At 36.9% G+C, this 17,449-nt stretch overlaps 1 protein-coding gene across 1 annotated transcript in view; it reads right to left on the reverse strand.

Moving 5' to 3' along the window:
* Positions 1–17,449, reverse strand: part of IQCM (IQ motif containing M) — a 362,431-nt gene that overhangs the window by 295,614 nt on the left and 49,368 nt on the right. The window contains exon 5 of the mRNA XM_078068245.1: positions 16,105–16,195. Coding sequence (XP_077924371.1) covers positions 16,105–16,195 — 91 coding nt within the window. The remainder of the gene's footprint in view (positions 1–16,104; positions 16,196–17,449) is intronic.

Genomic DNA, 17,449 nt, shown 5'->3' on the forward strand with positions numbered 1-17,449 from the left:
TGGTTGGATGGTAGTGCTCTTCAAAGTCAGGTTTCAAATTTCAAAGGTATAACTATCAGAGAATATATGTAGTATGATGGAAGGCAAAATCATTGGACAAAAAGAGCTCAAGGAATGGAGAAGCCAATGAATCAGACCGCTTATTGGACACCAAAATCACAGTTCTTACAAGACTAGCACTAGAGAAAGTCACAAGGACCCAGGGGCTAAATTCTTTAAGATATGAGAGAATGGATACAAATCAATAGACTAAGAAGAAAAGATAATGGAAGATATCCTTTGATGACATGGGATTCAAAGCTGGGTGTGTTAGAGAAAGGGAGAACGGTCTGGAAACAGTATGAGGAATAAGGAGGTCACTTCCCCATCTCCAATCCCAGATGGGTGAGGCATGGGAGAGGAGACCATCACCACTTGAGAGCGCAGCAAAGGAAGAAATGTCCTCAGGGCTGGAGACAGAGCACAGATTTCAGTAAGACCAAGAGGTGAAGGGAACACTTAGCAGAGGGTAAAGATTTAGGGTTTTTGCTGGTTACTGGCTATGAGTTCAGGGAGAACAGTAAACATGTTTTAAGAGCAAAAAAGGTAAGGGATAAGGTCACAAAAAAAGGCATACAGAGTTAGAGAGATTTCCTTGGTCAACGATTTTGGAGAGAGATTTTAATATCTGAGAAGCGGCCATACAGGAAAAGGAAATTTTCTACCCTTTCATTCCTTTCATTGAAGGCAGTTCCATTCTTTCCTCAAAGATTACAGATGATGCAAATATAACCCAGAGAATTGAACGGATTCACACCAAACCACACAACTGAGTTGGATCTCATGTAGAGCAAGGTGGGCTTTTTGGAAACATCTCCCTTCTTCCCAGAACTTTATATTGAAAAATCCTATTAAAGAATTCCTACCATGGGCCTATTCCCTTAGAATCATAAAAATGGAGAAAAAGCTTTGAAATTACTGGTGAAAGGGGTGCCTGAGGAATATCAGTTTCAGTGTGACCTACCAAATTTATTGAACTAGCAGAGTAAACAGGCAGATTCAAGGTCTAGAACAGGATGCCAACAACGACAATGACAAAAATAGCTGAATGCAGGAAAGGCCACAGTGATTGTGTTTATACAATAACAATAAACCTCACTTCCTGAGTTCTGTGCCATGATAGTTTAAGTTAGTGTGGTACAGAGGTTTGTCTTGTGCTTCTAGTAATACATCCTTTAGGATCGGTCACTGAACACCACGTTTTCAAGTCTATTATGTTTTACTATTTACATCTAGGGAACTGAGGCTAATAGTCAAAGCTCAATTTTATTAAGCACCAGGATGTAATGTTATATACTTTACAAGCATAATCTAAAAATTTTGAGGTTGGTACTGTGATTATTGCCCCATTTAATCAATGAGGAAACTGAGTCATGGAGTGATTAAGTAACTTAGATGAGGTTTCCCAGCTAGAAACTGGCAGAGCCAGAATTCTAACCTCATTAGAGTGACGAGAATAACCAGTGCTTGCACTACTGTGCTATATAGGAGTCCCCTTTATCTGCACTTTCACTTTCTGTGGTTTCAGTTATCTGCAGTCAACCAGGATCCAGAAGCAGATGATCCTCCTTCTGACATATGGTCAGAAGGTCAATAGAAGCCTAACGCTGTATCATGATGCCTACGTCATTCATCTCACTTCCTTGCATCAGTAGGCATTTTATCACCTCACATTATCACAGGAAAAAGGTGAGTACAGTACAATAAGATATTTTGAGAGAGAGACCACATACACATAATTTGTATTACAGTATATTGTTATAATTGTTCTGTTATTATTAGTTGTTAATCTCTTATTGTGCCTAATGTATAAATTAAACTTTACCAGAGGTATGTAGGTATAGGAAAACACATACTATATATAGGGTTCGGTACTGTCTGCAATTTCAGGCATCCACTGGGGGTTTTGGAACATCTTAACCTGCAGGTAAAGGGGGACTACTGTGCCACTTTAAAAGTCAAGGCTTCAAGTAGTATAAAGTATATACATTTATATGTAATATAACATAATTATTATATATCATATATAATAATATATATAGGTCAAATGAATAGAAATCATGACTTTGTCTTAACTCCCATGTTCTAATTTCCTTTCCTTTTTCCTTTAATAAGAATAATTCATTTATTCTAAAAAAGAATTGGGCAATTTTAAGGGCCCAGTAAATTACCATACACCCCTGAGAAAACCACAAGATCTGCATTCCCTCACAATTTAAGCTACATTCTCTTATTAAATAGACCTCAGTGACTGTTTCAGACATTCAGTGAAGCTGTAGCTTACTAAACAGTGTTAATAATGGTGTGGAGAAAAAGCTTTGTCGGATAAATTTGTAGATTAAAGCCATAAAATGAACTAAAAAATTAACATGAATTCTAAAAAGTATTCGTAAAGTATTCATCATTTTCACCCAAGACACAAAGCCAGGACCACACCTAGGTTATTCAAAAAGAAAATCAACATCTTTCATATTTCTCTAATAGCTTACATAAAGTAAGTTGCTGGCCACAAGACTTCAGATATTTCTGCTCTCATTAAAAAAAAAAAAATGTTGCTATTATAAAAGAGTGGCTTGGCTGAAAACAAAGCAAAATAAAACAATACTTCATATACAACAAAGCAATGATGAAATTCCCATTCTTATTTGATTAAAAGTACATTTCATTTTAAGGAAAAAAGAACAGCTACCCTATAGCATTTGGAAATAATATTTTTATTGAAATTTTTTACACTTTCAGCATGTTCAACCTTCCAACTCCCCATGAAGTTATATGAGTATTGAGAGACTTACATCATAAAACTAATAATCTGTCCAACAATTTGGTTTTAAAGCATATAAGCTAAATGTATAACCTTTTACTTATTTTTATGGTATCTCTGCAGTCTAAACATAATCAGTGTAAACCAGAATTGCAAAAAAAAAAAAAGGGTCCAGTGCCATTCTTTTGCATGTTTATATTCGTTGTTGTTTTTGTATTTTACTTACTTTCCAAATTCAGTTTTCTTTTAGCAGTTATCAAATTTTAGCCTACTATGCACAAACAGACACACAGATACATAGAAATATATTCCATTTGGGGGACTTCTTTTAATTTGTCTTCATTTATTCATTCATTCAACAAATGCTTATTAACGCTTAATGTGTGCCTGTCACTGTGATAAGTACAAGGAGACTTTAGCCTCTATGAAGCTATGCCTCTATTAGTAAATAGTTCAGGTATTTCAGGAGAACATTTTTGCATGGACAGAACATTTAGCAAATCTCGGAACACATCCTGTAGGTGACTGCCCCATTCTGCTGGCCTTCTACTCACAATTTCACAATAATCTGCAGCTAGTAACTAAGATTCTCTCAATGAATGTTTTAGAAAGATTTTCTGTCTTTTCTTTAGCATTAAACAAACGGTGGTCAAGCCCCTGTACGGTAAGCTCCATGTATATGGAAAAAGACTTAAATTTCTACATTCGGAGTAAAGCCATGAGAATTACTGAACCCTTCAATGAGCTTAGAGGCAGCTCTGTGAGGGTGCCTCTAAATAAATGTGATTTATCTGAGTTCAACGGTATTTGAAAAGAGAGGCTTTTATCAATGCTTAGTACGACTGTGAATAAACTCTAAATGTCACAGAACTTTCACTTATGAGGTAGTTAAAGGCTGCAAACCTCAGCTTTCAGGATTATCAGATTTCAAGATTATTATCTATTAAAACTATTTCACCCATTAGATCCTATGCTTTACGAAGAATTTTTGACAGCATTTACTTCTTCATATACATATTCAATTCCAGACTCAATTGAGACCCACCCATTATTTATACTACCTCGGGCCTAAACTATCTAATCAAGCCTGAAAAGAAAAAAAAAAGGGAAAAAAAAAAAAAAAAGCCTGAAAAGAATTCAAGCTATGGATCAATTCAACATTCAAAAATTTTAAGCATTTACATGTGTTCGAGATTCTGACATTATATTCACAATATTAAAAGTTTTGGTGAATATTGGTTGGATTAATGAAAATGTGTTACTTGAGCCTCCATCTGATGCTTGAATTCCTTTTAAAATAATACACACAGCGAAATGCTGGTAAAATTGTAGTCGGATAAAGGAAATTTTATGCAAGTGCCTTAAGAACTTGAGGAGTTTCTTCTGCAAATTTTCAAAAATTTTTTCCAAAATCAGTCACTCTACAAGAAGAGTTTTCTCTTAATGACAGCCTGAAGCTCAAGAACAAAGTTAAAAAGAGGAAAACGACAAAATAGTTTGAATCAATAGCCCCCTAGGTCTTCAAGTAACTCACCAAGTTCCAATGAATTTTTCAATCACACTTACAGGACTTTAAAGAATTATCTATATTTTCTTTTGAAGAATTATGTATTTTTTAAACAACAATAACTGAACTATAGAGAGACTTTTTAAATTATAAGAATTTAAACTTATAATTTCTTAAAGCCTTTAATATTCACACACATTAAAAACATCCAATCTCTTAAGTTCTAATAAAAGAGCTGAAAATGAGTTATTAGTAGTTGTTTCTGAAATCTCTTTATCTTTTGACATGGTATTGAAAGGAAATACTAGCTGTTTGACACTACATTTTAAGAATGCAAAAATAATGAAAATCATTGTGTTGCTATTAACACTAATGCAATGAGACTCACCATATTCTTTCAGAAGCCCCATGGAAGAGGAGGTCATGGGTTGTAAGGGCAAGCCAAGGTTGATGATGGGGGTGGCAAATGGTAAGACCAATGATCTGTTTCCAAAACATAAAGTTAGAGCTTTGAGTGATTTATAGTCCCTATTTTGTAATACAGACTTTCTAAACCAATGTTATAGGATTAGATGCTAATCACAGAGAGGAAACCACTTGTCTTCTATCAATAGAGACTAAACATGTTGTACTCTCAGTGCTCTGCAGAGTAAGAGGCATGCAGTAGGCCCTCTATAAACATTATTGAAAGCATATAAATATTTATATATCATTATATTATATAATAAATGTATAATATTTATTGAATGAAGACAAAATAATACCAAATTTTGCTGGCTCTGAGCATGGATAACAAACAGGAACATTTGCTTTCTAAATGAAAACAAAAATCAGAAAAATGAACAAGCATCATATCTATTTCTTCTCTGTTTTGCAAGATTTTAAATAACATGTTTTCCTATCGTGACTTGGCGAGCTTCAACCAAGTCAGCTGAATCAAAAACTATGCACCATGCAGAAATTTTAGAAAACGTACATAAGCAAAAGGAAGAAAATAAAAATGACCCCTAATTCACCACCCTAATATTTTAGTCATAATTTTAACCCTTAAATGCTTCCTAGGGGCCAGACACTATTCTAAGCCCCATCTGTGTCTTACTACATTTAATCCTCACAACAATACTCTGGGTTTTTACTATTATTACACCCATTTTATAAATGAAGACACTAAGACACTTAGGGGTTAAGTAGTATATAGTTCAAATTATCCCAGCTAGAAATGGGTGGAGCCAGGATTTGAATCCAAGCAGTGGGACCTCAAGAACTAAACTCCTTATTACTATTTTATACTAACTCCATTTGTCATAATTAACATGTGTAATATATTTCATACCTTCTCTATGTTTACGTGCACATAAAATGTACATGAACATTTTAGCCTATTTTTTGCACTTAATATCGTGAATATCTTTATTTGTAAATGTACAAAGATGTTCATTGTCATTTTGATCCCTTACAGAGCATTGCACTGTATGGATTTAACATACTGATGGTTTATTTACCAATCTTTTGCTGGATATCTGGGTTGCTTCTACTTTTTTGGTATTTATAAACAAGGATGAAAATCTATGAATATTCATGTTTGTGAACCTGTCCAATTCTTTCTTATTATAAATGCCTAGAAATGCAATTGCCAATTAAAACGTTATATAAATGTTATAGAAATTTTTAGGATTTTAAAACATTTTGCTCATCAGAAAACTAGGGTCTATGAGGGAAGAGTCTGTGGCTGTTCTGTTCGGAGTTCTACATTTGGCATAGAGTAGACACTCTATAAGTAGTAAATAATGACTGACTTACAGGATCTATTAGTCTAGCTGTTACTCATGTGGTGTGGTCACACCCATGCAGTTCTCCAAAAAACTGAGGTATGGCTAGTATGACAAAATCTTATTGTCAAGGGAAAATATAAAAGGCTTGAGTATACAATCAGCTTTGCAAAACTCCGTTTCAAATTCTAGAATTTATTTGTATGTCACCAAGAATGGGGCCATGATACACTGATCAATCACAGTTTTCTTTGCTCTTTTCCATCTTGCCCATGGTTAAATATTTAAGTCTCCAAATTAGGACTATTAATTGCATTGTTCATGATTCCTATTAATGAAAGATTTTAACAGAAGTAGACCACAATTCATCCACTTAAGCAAAATATTTTACAAACATTCAGGTGAAATGGCAGGGTCATTTTAACATAAATGTGAAATGCGATGAGAGATTCTATCATTATTTTAAAATCTCCTCATTTTATTTTTTATGTTATGTTAATCACCATACATTACATCATTAGGTTTTGATGTAGTGTTCCATGATTCATTGTTTGCGTATAACACCCAGTGCTCCATGCAGAACGTGCCCTCTTTAATACCCATCACCAGGCTAAACCATCCTCCCACCCTCCTCCCCTCTAGAACCCTCAGTTTGTTTTTCAGAGTCCATCATCTCTCATGGTTTGTCTCCCCCTCTGATTCCCCCCCTTCATTCTTCCCCTCCTGCTATCTTCTTCTTTTTTTTTTTAACATATAATGTATTATTTCTTTCAGAGGTACAGATCTGTGATAAAACAGTCTTGCACAATTCACAGTGCTCACCATAGCACATACCCTCCCCAATGTCTATCACCCAGCTGCCCCAGCCCTCCCACCCCCCACCACTCCAGCAAATCTCAGTTTGATTCCTGAGATTAAGAATTCCTCATATCAGTGAGGTCATATGATACATGTCTTTCTCTGACTTACTTCGCTCAGCATAACACTCTCCAGTTCCATCCATGTCATTGAAAATGGCAAGATTTCATTCCTTTTGATGGCTGCATAATATTCCATTGTATATATATACCACCTCTTCTTTATCCATTCATCTGTTGATGGACATCTTGGCTCTTTCCACAGTTTGGCTATTGTGGACATTGCTGCTATAAACACTGGGGTGCACATACCCCTTCGGATCCCTGCATTTGTATCTTTGGGGTAAATACCCAGTAGTGCAATTGCTGGATCGTATGATAGCGCTATTTTCAACTTTTTGAAAAACCTCCATACTGTTTTCCAGAGTGGCTGCACCAGCTTGCAGTCCCACCAACAGTGTAAGAGGGTTCCCCTTTCTGTGCATCCCCGCCAACATCTGTCATTTCCTGACTTGTTAATTATAGCCATTCTGACTGGTGTGAAGTGATACCTCATTAAGGTTTTGATTTGGATTTCCCTGATGCCAAGCGATGTTGAGCACTTTTTCATGTGTCTGTTGGCCATTTGGATGTCTTCTTTGGAAAAATGTCTGTTCATATCTTCTGCCCATTTCTTGATTGGATCATTTGTTCTTTGGGTGCTGAGTTTAAGAAGTTCTTTATAGATTTTGGATACTAGCCCTTTTATCGCTTCTCGGCCTTTTGGCTAAGATCAAGTGTGGATACTAGGCCTTTATTTGATACGTCATTTGCAAATATCTTCTCCCATTCTGTCAGTTGTCTTTTGGTTTTGTTGACTGTTTCTTTTTCTGTGCAAAAGCTTTTTATCTTGATGAAGTCCCAATAGTTCATTTTTGCCCTTGCTTCCCTTGCCTTTGGCAATGTTTCTAGGAAGAAGTTGCTGTGGCTGAGGTCAAAGAGGTTGCTGCCTGTGTTCTCCTTTAGGATTTTGATGAACTCCTGTCTCACATTTAGGTCTTTCAACCACTTTGAGTCTATTTTTGTGTGTGATGTAAGGAAATGGTCTAGTTTCATTCTTCTGCATGTGGCTGTCCAATTTTCCCAATACCATTTGTTGAAGAGACTGTCTTTTTTCCATTGGACATTCTTTCCTCCTTTGTCAAAGATTAGTTGACCATAGAGTTGAGGGTCCATTTCTGGGCTCTCTATTATGTTCCATTGATCTATGTGTCTGTTATTGTGCCAGTACCATACTGTCTTGATGATTACAGCTTTGGAATAGACCTTGAAGTCCGGAATTGTGATGCCACCAGCTTTGCTTTTCTTTTTCAACATTCCTCTGGCTATTCGGGCTCTTTTCTGGTTCCATACAAATTTTAAGATTATTTGTTCCATTTCTTTGAAAAAAGTGGATGGTATTCTGATGGGGATTGCATTGAATGTGTAGATTGCTCTAGGTAGCATTGACATCTTCACAATATTTGTTCTTCCAATAATGAGCATGGAACGCTTTTCCATTTCTTTGTGTCTTCCTCAATTTCTTTCATGAGTATTTTATAGTTTTCTGAGTACAGATTCTTTGCCTCTTCGGTTAGATTTATTCCTAGGTATCTTACGGTTTTGGGTGCAATTGTAAATGGGATCAACTCCTTAATTTCTCTTTCTTCTGTCTTCTTGTTGGTGTATAGGAATGCCACTGACTTCTGTGCATTGATTTTATATCCTGCCACTTTACTGAATTCCTGTATGAGTTCTAGCAGGTTTGGGGTGGAGTCTTTTGGGTTTTCCACATAAAGTATCATATCATCTGCAAACAGTGAGAGTTTGATTTCTTCCTTGCCGATTTGGATGCCTTTTATTTCTTTTTGGTGTCTGATTGCTGTGGCTAGGACTTCTAATACTTTGTTGAATAGCAGTGGTGATAGTGGACATCCCTGCTGTGTTCCTGACCTTAGGGGGAAAGCTCTCAGTTTTTCCCCATTGAGAATGATATTTGCTGTGGGTTTTTCACAGATGGCTTTTATGATATTGAGGTATGTACCCTCTATCTCTGTACTCTGAAGAGTTTTGATCAAGAAAGGATGCTGTACTTTGTCGAAGCTTTTTAGGCAACTATTGAGAGGATCATATGGTTCTTTTTCTTTCTTTTATTAATGTATTGGATCACATTGATTGATTTGCGGATGTTGAACCAACCTTGCAGCCCAGGGATAAATCCCACTTGGTCGTGGTGAATAATCCTTTTAATGTACTGTTGGATCCTATTGGCTAGTATTTTGGTGAGAATTTTTGCATCCATGTTCATCAAGGATATTGGCCTGTAGTTCTCCTTTTTGATGAGGTCTTTGTCTGGTTTGGGGATCAAGGTAATGGTGACTTCATAAAATGAGTTTGGAAGTTTTCCTTCCATTTCTATTTCTTGGAACAGTTTCAGAACAATAGGTATTAATTCTTCTTTAAATGTTTGGTAGAATTCCCCTGGGAAGTCATCTGGCCCTGGGCTTTTGTTTGTTGGGAGATTTTTGATGACTGCTTCAATTTCCTTAGTGGTTATAGGTCTGTTCAGGTTTTCTATTTCTTCCTGGTTCAGTTTTGGTAGTTGATACATCTCTAAAAATGCATCCACTTCTTCCAGATTATCTAATTTGCTGGCATAGAGCTGCTCATAATATGTTCTTATAATTGTATTGCTTTGGTGTTGGTTGTGATCTCTCCTCTTTCATTCATGACTTTATTGATTTGGGTCATTTCTCTTTTCTTTTTGATAAGTCTGGCCAGGGGTTTATCAATCTTGTTGATTCTTTCCAAGAACCAGCTCCTAGTTTCATTGATCTGTCCTACTGTTCTTATGGTTTCTATTTCATTGATTTCTGCTCTGATCTTTATTATTTCTCTTCTCCTGCTGGGTTTAGGCTTTATTTGCTGTTCTTTCTCCAGCTACTTTAGGTGTAGGGTGAGGTTCTGTATTTGAGACCTTTCTTGTTTCTTGAGAAAGGTTTGCATTGCTATATACTTTCCTCTTAGGACTGCCTTTGCTGCATCCCAAAGATTTTGAACAGTTGTGTTTTCATTTTCATTGGTTTCCATGAATTTTTTTAATTCTTCTTTAATTTCCTGGTTGACCCATTCATTCTTTAGTAGGATGCTCTTTAGCCTCCACGTACTTCAGTTCTTTCCGACTTTCCTCTTGTGACTGAGTTCTAGTTTCAAAGCATTGTGGTCTGAAAATATGCAGGGAATGATCCCAATCCTTTGGTACCAGTTGAAACCTGATTTGTGACCTAAGATGTGATCTATTCTGGAGAATGTTCCATGGGCACTCGAGAAGAATATGTATTCTGTTGCTCTGGGATGGAATGTTCTGAATATATCTGTGAAGTCCATTTGGTCCAGTGTGTCATTTAAAGTCTTTATTTCCTTGTTGATCTTTTGCTTAGATGATCTGTCCATTTCAGTGAGGGGGGTGTTAAAGTCCCCCACTATTATTGTATTGTTGTCGATGTGTTTCTTTGCTTTTGTTATTAATTGGCTTATATAATTGGCTGCTCCCATGTTAGGGGCATAGATATTTACAATTGTTAGATCTTCTTGTTGGATAGACCCTTTAAGTAGGATATAGTGTCCTTCCTCATCTCTTATTACAGTCTTTGGTTTAAAATTTAATTTGTCTGATATAAGAATTGCCACCCCAGCTTTCTTTTGGCGTCCATTAGCATGGTAAATGGTTTTCCACCCCCTCACTTTCAATCTGGGGGTGTCTTTGGGTCTAAAATGAGTCTCTTGCAGACAGCATATCGATGGGTCTTGTTTTTTTATCCTATCTGATAGCCTGTGCCTTTTGATTGGGGCATTTAGCCCATTTACATTCAGGGCAACTATTGAAAGATATCAGTTTAGAGCCACTGTATTGCCTGTAAGGTGACTGTTACTGTATATTGTCTCTGTTCCTTTCTGGTCTATGTTGCTTTTAGGCTCTCTCTTTGCTTAGAGGACCCCTTTCAATATTTCTTGTAGGGCTGGTTTCGTGTTTGCAAATTCCTTTAGTTTTTGTTTGTCCTGGAAGCTTTTTATCTCTCCTTCTATTTTCAATGACAGCCTAGCTGGATATAGTATTCTTGGCTGCATATTTTTCTCATTTAGTGCTCTGAATATATGATGCCAGTCCTTTCTGGCCTGCCAGGTCTCTGTGGATAGGTCTGTTGCCAATCTAATGTTTCTACCGTTGTAGGTTACAGATCTCTTCTCCCGAGCTGCGTTCAGGATTTTCTCTTTGTCTCTGAGACTCGTAAGTTTTACTATTAGATGTCGGGGTGTTGACCTATTTTTATTGATTTTGAAAGGGGTTCTCTGTGCCTCCTGGATTTTGATACCTGTTTCCTTCCCCAAATTAGGGAAGTTCTCTGCTATAATTTGCTCCATTATACCTTCTGCCCCTCTCTCTCTTTCTTCTTCTTCTGGGATCCCAATTATTCTAATGTTGTTTCGTCTTATGGTATCGCTTATCTCTCGAATTCTGCCCTCGTGATCCAGTAGTTGTTTATCTCTCTTTTTCTCAGCTTCTTTATTTTCCTTCATTTGGTCTTCTTTATCACTAATTCTCTCTTCTGCCTCATTTATCCTAGCAGTTAGAGCCTCCATTTTTTATTGTACCTCATTAATAGCCTTTTTGATTTCGACTTGGTTAGATTTTAGTTCTTTTATTTCTCCAGAAAGCGTTTCCCTAATAACTTCCATGTTTTTTTCAAGCCCAGCTAGTATCTTTAAAATCATCAGTCTGAACTCTAGTTCCGACATCGTACTAACGTCCGTATTGATTAGGTCCCTGGCAGTCGGTACTGCCTCTTGTTCTTTTTGTTGAGGTGATTTTTTTCCATCTTGTCATTTTGTCCAGAAAAGAATAGATGAATGAGAGAACAAAATGCTAACAGGGTAACAACGTCCCCAGAAAACATATACTAAACAAATCAGAAAAGACCTGAAACTGGGGGAAAAGAAAGGGAAAGAAAGAAAAAAAAGAAAAAGAAAAAGATAAAAACAAACAAAAACAAAACAAAACAAAAAAACAAAATATGATCAAATATGATCAGGCTGGTGCATAGATCAGTGCCACACACTAGATTTAGGCATATTTTGGTCTGTTAGAAGAAAGTGCCTCCCAAAATTTTAAAGAAAGAAAAACTTATATATGTACAAAAATAAGGGTTAATACGATGGAGGGATGGAATATGACTGTAAAGATGAAAATTATAAAAGACTTTATAAAAGGAATTGATAAGAAGTTGGTTGAAAAAAGAAAGAAGAGGATTTAAAAAAAAAAGGGAGAGAATGTGATCAGGCAGGAGACTAGAACAAACAATACTAGAGATTTAGGGTATATTTTGATCTGTTAGAAGAAACTATCTCAAAATTTTAAAGGGAGAACAACTTATATATATATACCAAAAATAAGGGTAACTACTATGAAGGGATAGAATATGACTCTAAAAATGAAAAATAAAAAGTATTTTTTAACAAGGGGATCAATAAGATGTTGGTTGAAAAAGGGAAAAAGAAAAATTCAAAAAAAGAAAAAGAAAGAAAAAGAAAATTTAAAAAATTAACTTTGAAAGACTAAAGAATCATGGTAAAAAAGCCATGGATTCTATGTGCAATATTCCCCTAGCGCTGGAGTTCTGTCATTCTCATTGAACGGTAAACTTGGTCTTGGCTGGCTGTTCTTGCTGATCTTCTGGGGGAGGGGCCTGTTGCCGTGGTTCCCAAATGTCTTTGCCGGAGGTGGAATTGCCCCGCCCTTGCTGGTCCGGGCTAAGTAACCTGTTCGGTTTGCTCTCGGGAGCTTTTGTTCCCTGTGAGCTTTCCGTACAGCTTTGGAGGACGAAAGTGAAAATGGCAGCCTCCCAGTCTGCGCCCCGGAGGAGCTGAGAACTCGTGGCCCCGCTCCTCAGTGCGCCCCCAGAGAAAAGCAGTCAGTCACTCCTGTCTCCCCAGTCTCTGGCCGCACTCCGTGCTCACCCGGCCTGTGACCGAGCGTTTCTATCTCCGGCGCCCAACTAGGTGTGGAGTCTCCAAACCCAGCAGATCCCTGCGGTGCGCTCCAGCGCCACTCCTCCCAGGGAAGGAAGGAGTCTCCCCGGATCTGCCGCTTGTTGGGTCCCTGCTGGAGGAGCAGTGGCCTGACTGTGCCGCGGATCACGGTTTATGACAGCCCCGAGCTGAGAGCCCACGCCTCGGCTCTGTCTCTGCAGCCGGCTTCCCCGCTCTGATACCTGGGAGCTCTGCCACACTCAGGCACCCCCGGGCTTTCTGTGACCCCAAGGGTCTTGAGACCACACTTTCCCAGTGAGGGTTCCACCCCCCGCTTAGCCACTGGGAGTGAAATCCCTCAGCGGAGCAGATTCTAAAAGTTCCGATTTTGTGCTCCGCGGCTCTATCACTTGCCAGAAGCGGCTGACGGAAGCCCCCTCCCCTGCCGTCTATCCTCCCGAATATTGCCTCGGATTCACTTCTCCGCACGTCCTACCTTCCAGAAAGTGGTCACTTTTCTGTTCAGAGAGTTGTTGCTATTCTTTTCTTCGATCTCCTGTTGAGTTCGTAGGTGTTCAGCATGGTTTGATCCCTATCTAGCTGAATTCCTGGGACCAGACGAAATCCAGGTCTCCTACACCTCCGCCATCTTGCTCCACCCCCCATTTTATTGCCTATATACAAATTGTCATGTAACGCATAACAAACTCCCAATGATCACAAAACTAGGGGATGAAGTCCCGGCTCACTTGCTTGAATTACAGAACGCATTTACAGAAATGCAATTGTCATACCTTCAAATGCACCAAATATTATAAACTAAAAAAAATAGTTCTAATAAATAAGTGCATAGTAAATTAATTTCCTTGATGGAAAATTAACATTCAGAATGCACTCACATTTATCATTATTGTCAGAAAAAAGTATGTTAATGTATAATAATCTTTGAAGTTAGAATTCAAAGGTACATTGAAGAACTTCACATTTTTAAACTTAAATTTGAAAATGCAGAACTAGTTGATTTTGTTTTCCCTCCACAAATCAAACATAGAGAAGTCTGGGAAAAGGAAATCATACATTTATAAGATTATATTTCTTCATGTATTATCCAAGGAAATTTCTTTCATTTTTATGGTCTACCTAAAAATATTATGTGTCACCTTAGAAATTAATATTTTCCCAGGCATCTTCAGGGGAATTGTAAGTAGTTTATACATAGCTTCCTTCACAAGGGTCTATTTGTATTGAACAGAAATCTTCCAAAAGTCTCACAAAGAGTTGGGCAATTCATACTAATTAGTGCCAGTGCTTGTCTCTGCATTGTTCACCATCCCCTTCCTGATTTCTGATTGATTCTGTTTCCCTTTCTGTTGCTTATATCCTCGTTGCTAAGTTTCTTTTATCATTATTATGTGGTGAACTAGATTTCAATAAAAATTTCACTCTAATGGCATCTTATTTGTCTAGCTAAACACCGGTGTTCTAACACCTTGAGTCGCCATGTCCCAGAACACTGATTTGTCTTCCCTTCTGTATTCCCATCCCACTTCCAACATTAATGAAATGAAGCTAACTGCTAAGGTAGGAAACAAGTTACCGCCATAAGCTAGCTATAAATAAAGACAAAGCAACCCTGGTGGATTGAAGTTCAGGCTTTATGTGCCCTGGCTGTCACTGAAAGTACACGTTCTTGCTCTTAATTTCAGAGGATGTTGATCTTCCTCATTAAGGAGGACATGTTTTCATTAAAAATGGGATGTTAGGGTGTCAAGAGACCTTTATCTTCCACCAGTTGCAGAAGAAACAATTCTTCGAGAAATACTCAACTCTCTGGAGAAAGACATATTGAAAGATATTCTACCTGATCAGATTTACTATTAATGAGTGCTCCACTTGTCCTTAAGTCATTATTATTCTTTCTTGAATTTTTTGGCCCCATCTCAAATACTGAAAATGGTAGGTTTTCAAATTAGTTCAGTTAATTTTTCCAGTTACTAATAGCTTACTTGAAATTCTAAACTATTTGGTCAAATTGCTCCGCTAACTGCTCTTTTAGCAGTTACCGCTCTGCTAGACCAACCTGGGTCTCAGCTTAAATTAAGTAAAGGCCAAAAGTAAATTTTTAAAAACTGGTAAATTCCCAATACAATCATTTCTTTTCTTTTGCAATTGATATCTTCCCCAACCATGGATAAAACCAAACCCTTAGTCTTAGAACTGTACCTACATTCCATTCTCCCAAATTTGAATATCATATTATAATTAAGCCAAGAACGTGGTTACTTGTCAGCATGAATCTTTTACTGTGAGGCACAGTTCACCAGATAAATGTTGGAAGGTACATGGTTAATAGCCAGGGCAATATTTTCTCAAATTTTTATTACTTACAACTGTGCCAATTACCCCAAATTTCTGACAAGGCTACATTGTGAAGTAATGTAAAACAAGCCACTAAAAAATACATTTTAACCGAGCAGTATTTACATTGTACAAGTATAAATGTTCCTACAAAATGTGCTGGAAGGGCCTTTAAAGGTTCTGTAGCTCTAGGGTCAACAGTTATGTACACAATTGTAAAGTTATCTTGAAGATGATGATGACAGTTAGTGGAACAATTCAGAAAAGTAACTGACCCATCTCCACACACCTTTGGAAAGCAGAAGCAATGCGTAAAGCGCCTATCCTGAAGCTCTGCTCTATAGGATCAGCCTCACCCTCTGTTGGAAAAAGACTAACTTTAAATTATTAAGTTAAAAAAGAAAAATTATAATTTAACTCTGCTCCATAATTGCTGCAGATGAGTTATTAAAATTCCAAACTTATGTAATATTATCATAAAATATGGCATTTTTCTCAAGAAAGCCACAAATTGGATTTGAGCTTATGCACTGTAAAACCCAGATGGTCTGCTTAACTACTCAGACATCCCCCAGTTCAAAAGTTAATTGAACTGAAAACTAAAATTTTGATAATTGATACGCTTTGAGGGACTCAAGCAGAAGGATAAATTAGCCTCATGCATGGGGTGTTAATAGACTTGGGAAACCATGACAATTGGTCAGGAAATACTGGCACAGTAGAATAAAACTATACATTTTCTATAGGTTATAGCTAATTACACATTACCTGGACTTCCCATGGTGCTGATGCTTTTCTTTCTCCATTTTTTTACCCACTGATTCAATATTAGTCACTATTTTACCCAGTTTAACTTGTTCTGGAATTAAAAAAATAAGTTTTAATTGTATACGATTTGTTTTCAAGTTCTAAGTGCATTTTTTGAATTAAATTGCAAATCACAGATTTTTTAATAACAAGAGATACAATATTTTTCAAACAAATTACTAGCACAAAGATACTCTAAAAACACATTTGAGTGGTTTTTTTTTCACCCCTTGCTCCTCAGATGTTTTGCAATTACTAAAATTTAGCACTGAAGGTATAGAGTAAATGAACTGCATATATCAGAAAGGAGATAGCTCCTCGAGAAATGTCTGCAATAGCACAGCACGTACCGATGAATTCCAACAGCCTCATTTATACATATCAGCATTATTATCATCATTATCATCATAAGGCTTAGCTTTTATAGGAGAGTCTGCTATTTTAAAATAATTTAGCAATCATTAGTTAATGTAAATAGGAACACTCATCAACTTGAGAGAGCAAGACTGAAGTCCAGGAAAGGCAAAGTTCTGCTTAAAAAAAAAAAAATCTAGTTCTTGGAGTCTAGAGAGAAATTTACATAAATATTTTTAAATACCTATTACTGGGCGCCTGGTTGGCTCAGTTGGTTAGGCGACTGCCTTCGGCTCAGGTCATGATCCTGGAGTCCCTGGATCGAGTCCCGCATCAGGCTCCCTGCTTGGCAGGGAGTCTGCTTCTCCCTCTGACCCTCCCCCCTCTCATGTGCTCTCTCTCTCTCTCATTCTCTCTCAAATAAAACCTTTAAAACAAAACAAAAAAAAAAATAAATTTAAAAAAAAAATAAAAAAATAAAAAAATAAAAAAATAAAAATAAATACCTATTACTTTGTATTTTGTACAGATAATAGAACTAACATAGTTTGAAACATTATAACAAAATATTAAGTTGATATCTCTAAAGCGCCTTCTAGCTACCACCTCAGGTATGTTAAATATATATTAAAGATACACGGAACTTATGAAATGAAACCCTCTACTTTGGAAATATTTACAAACTGGTTGGTGTGTCAATGCTAACAAATAGAGGAGCATAGTTGACCACATTATGTTAATTTAGATTTAAAACATATAACAGAAAATATAAAAATTTTGGAGAAATGGAAAACAGAATCTTAAAATGTATGGACTATTTATAATATACCAGGGGTATTGTTCAGCATTCCCTGCAAATCATCTCACACTTCAGCCTCAGAACCAGTTCTTGGCATTTTTGTTTGTTTTTGGTGAAGCACAGTGATTACTCTTTTACATGGGAGGAAAGCAG

The sequence above is a fragment of the Halichoerus grypus genome, chromosome 3 (assembly GCF_964656455.1).
Source record: "Halichoerus grypus chromosome 3, mHalGry1.hap1.1, whole genome shotgun sequence".
Classification (NCBI taxonomy): Eukaryota; Metazoa; Chordata; class Mammalia; order Carnivora; family Phocidae; genus Halichoerus; species Halichoerus grypus.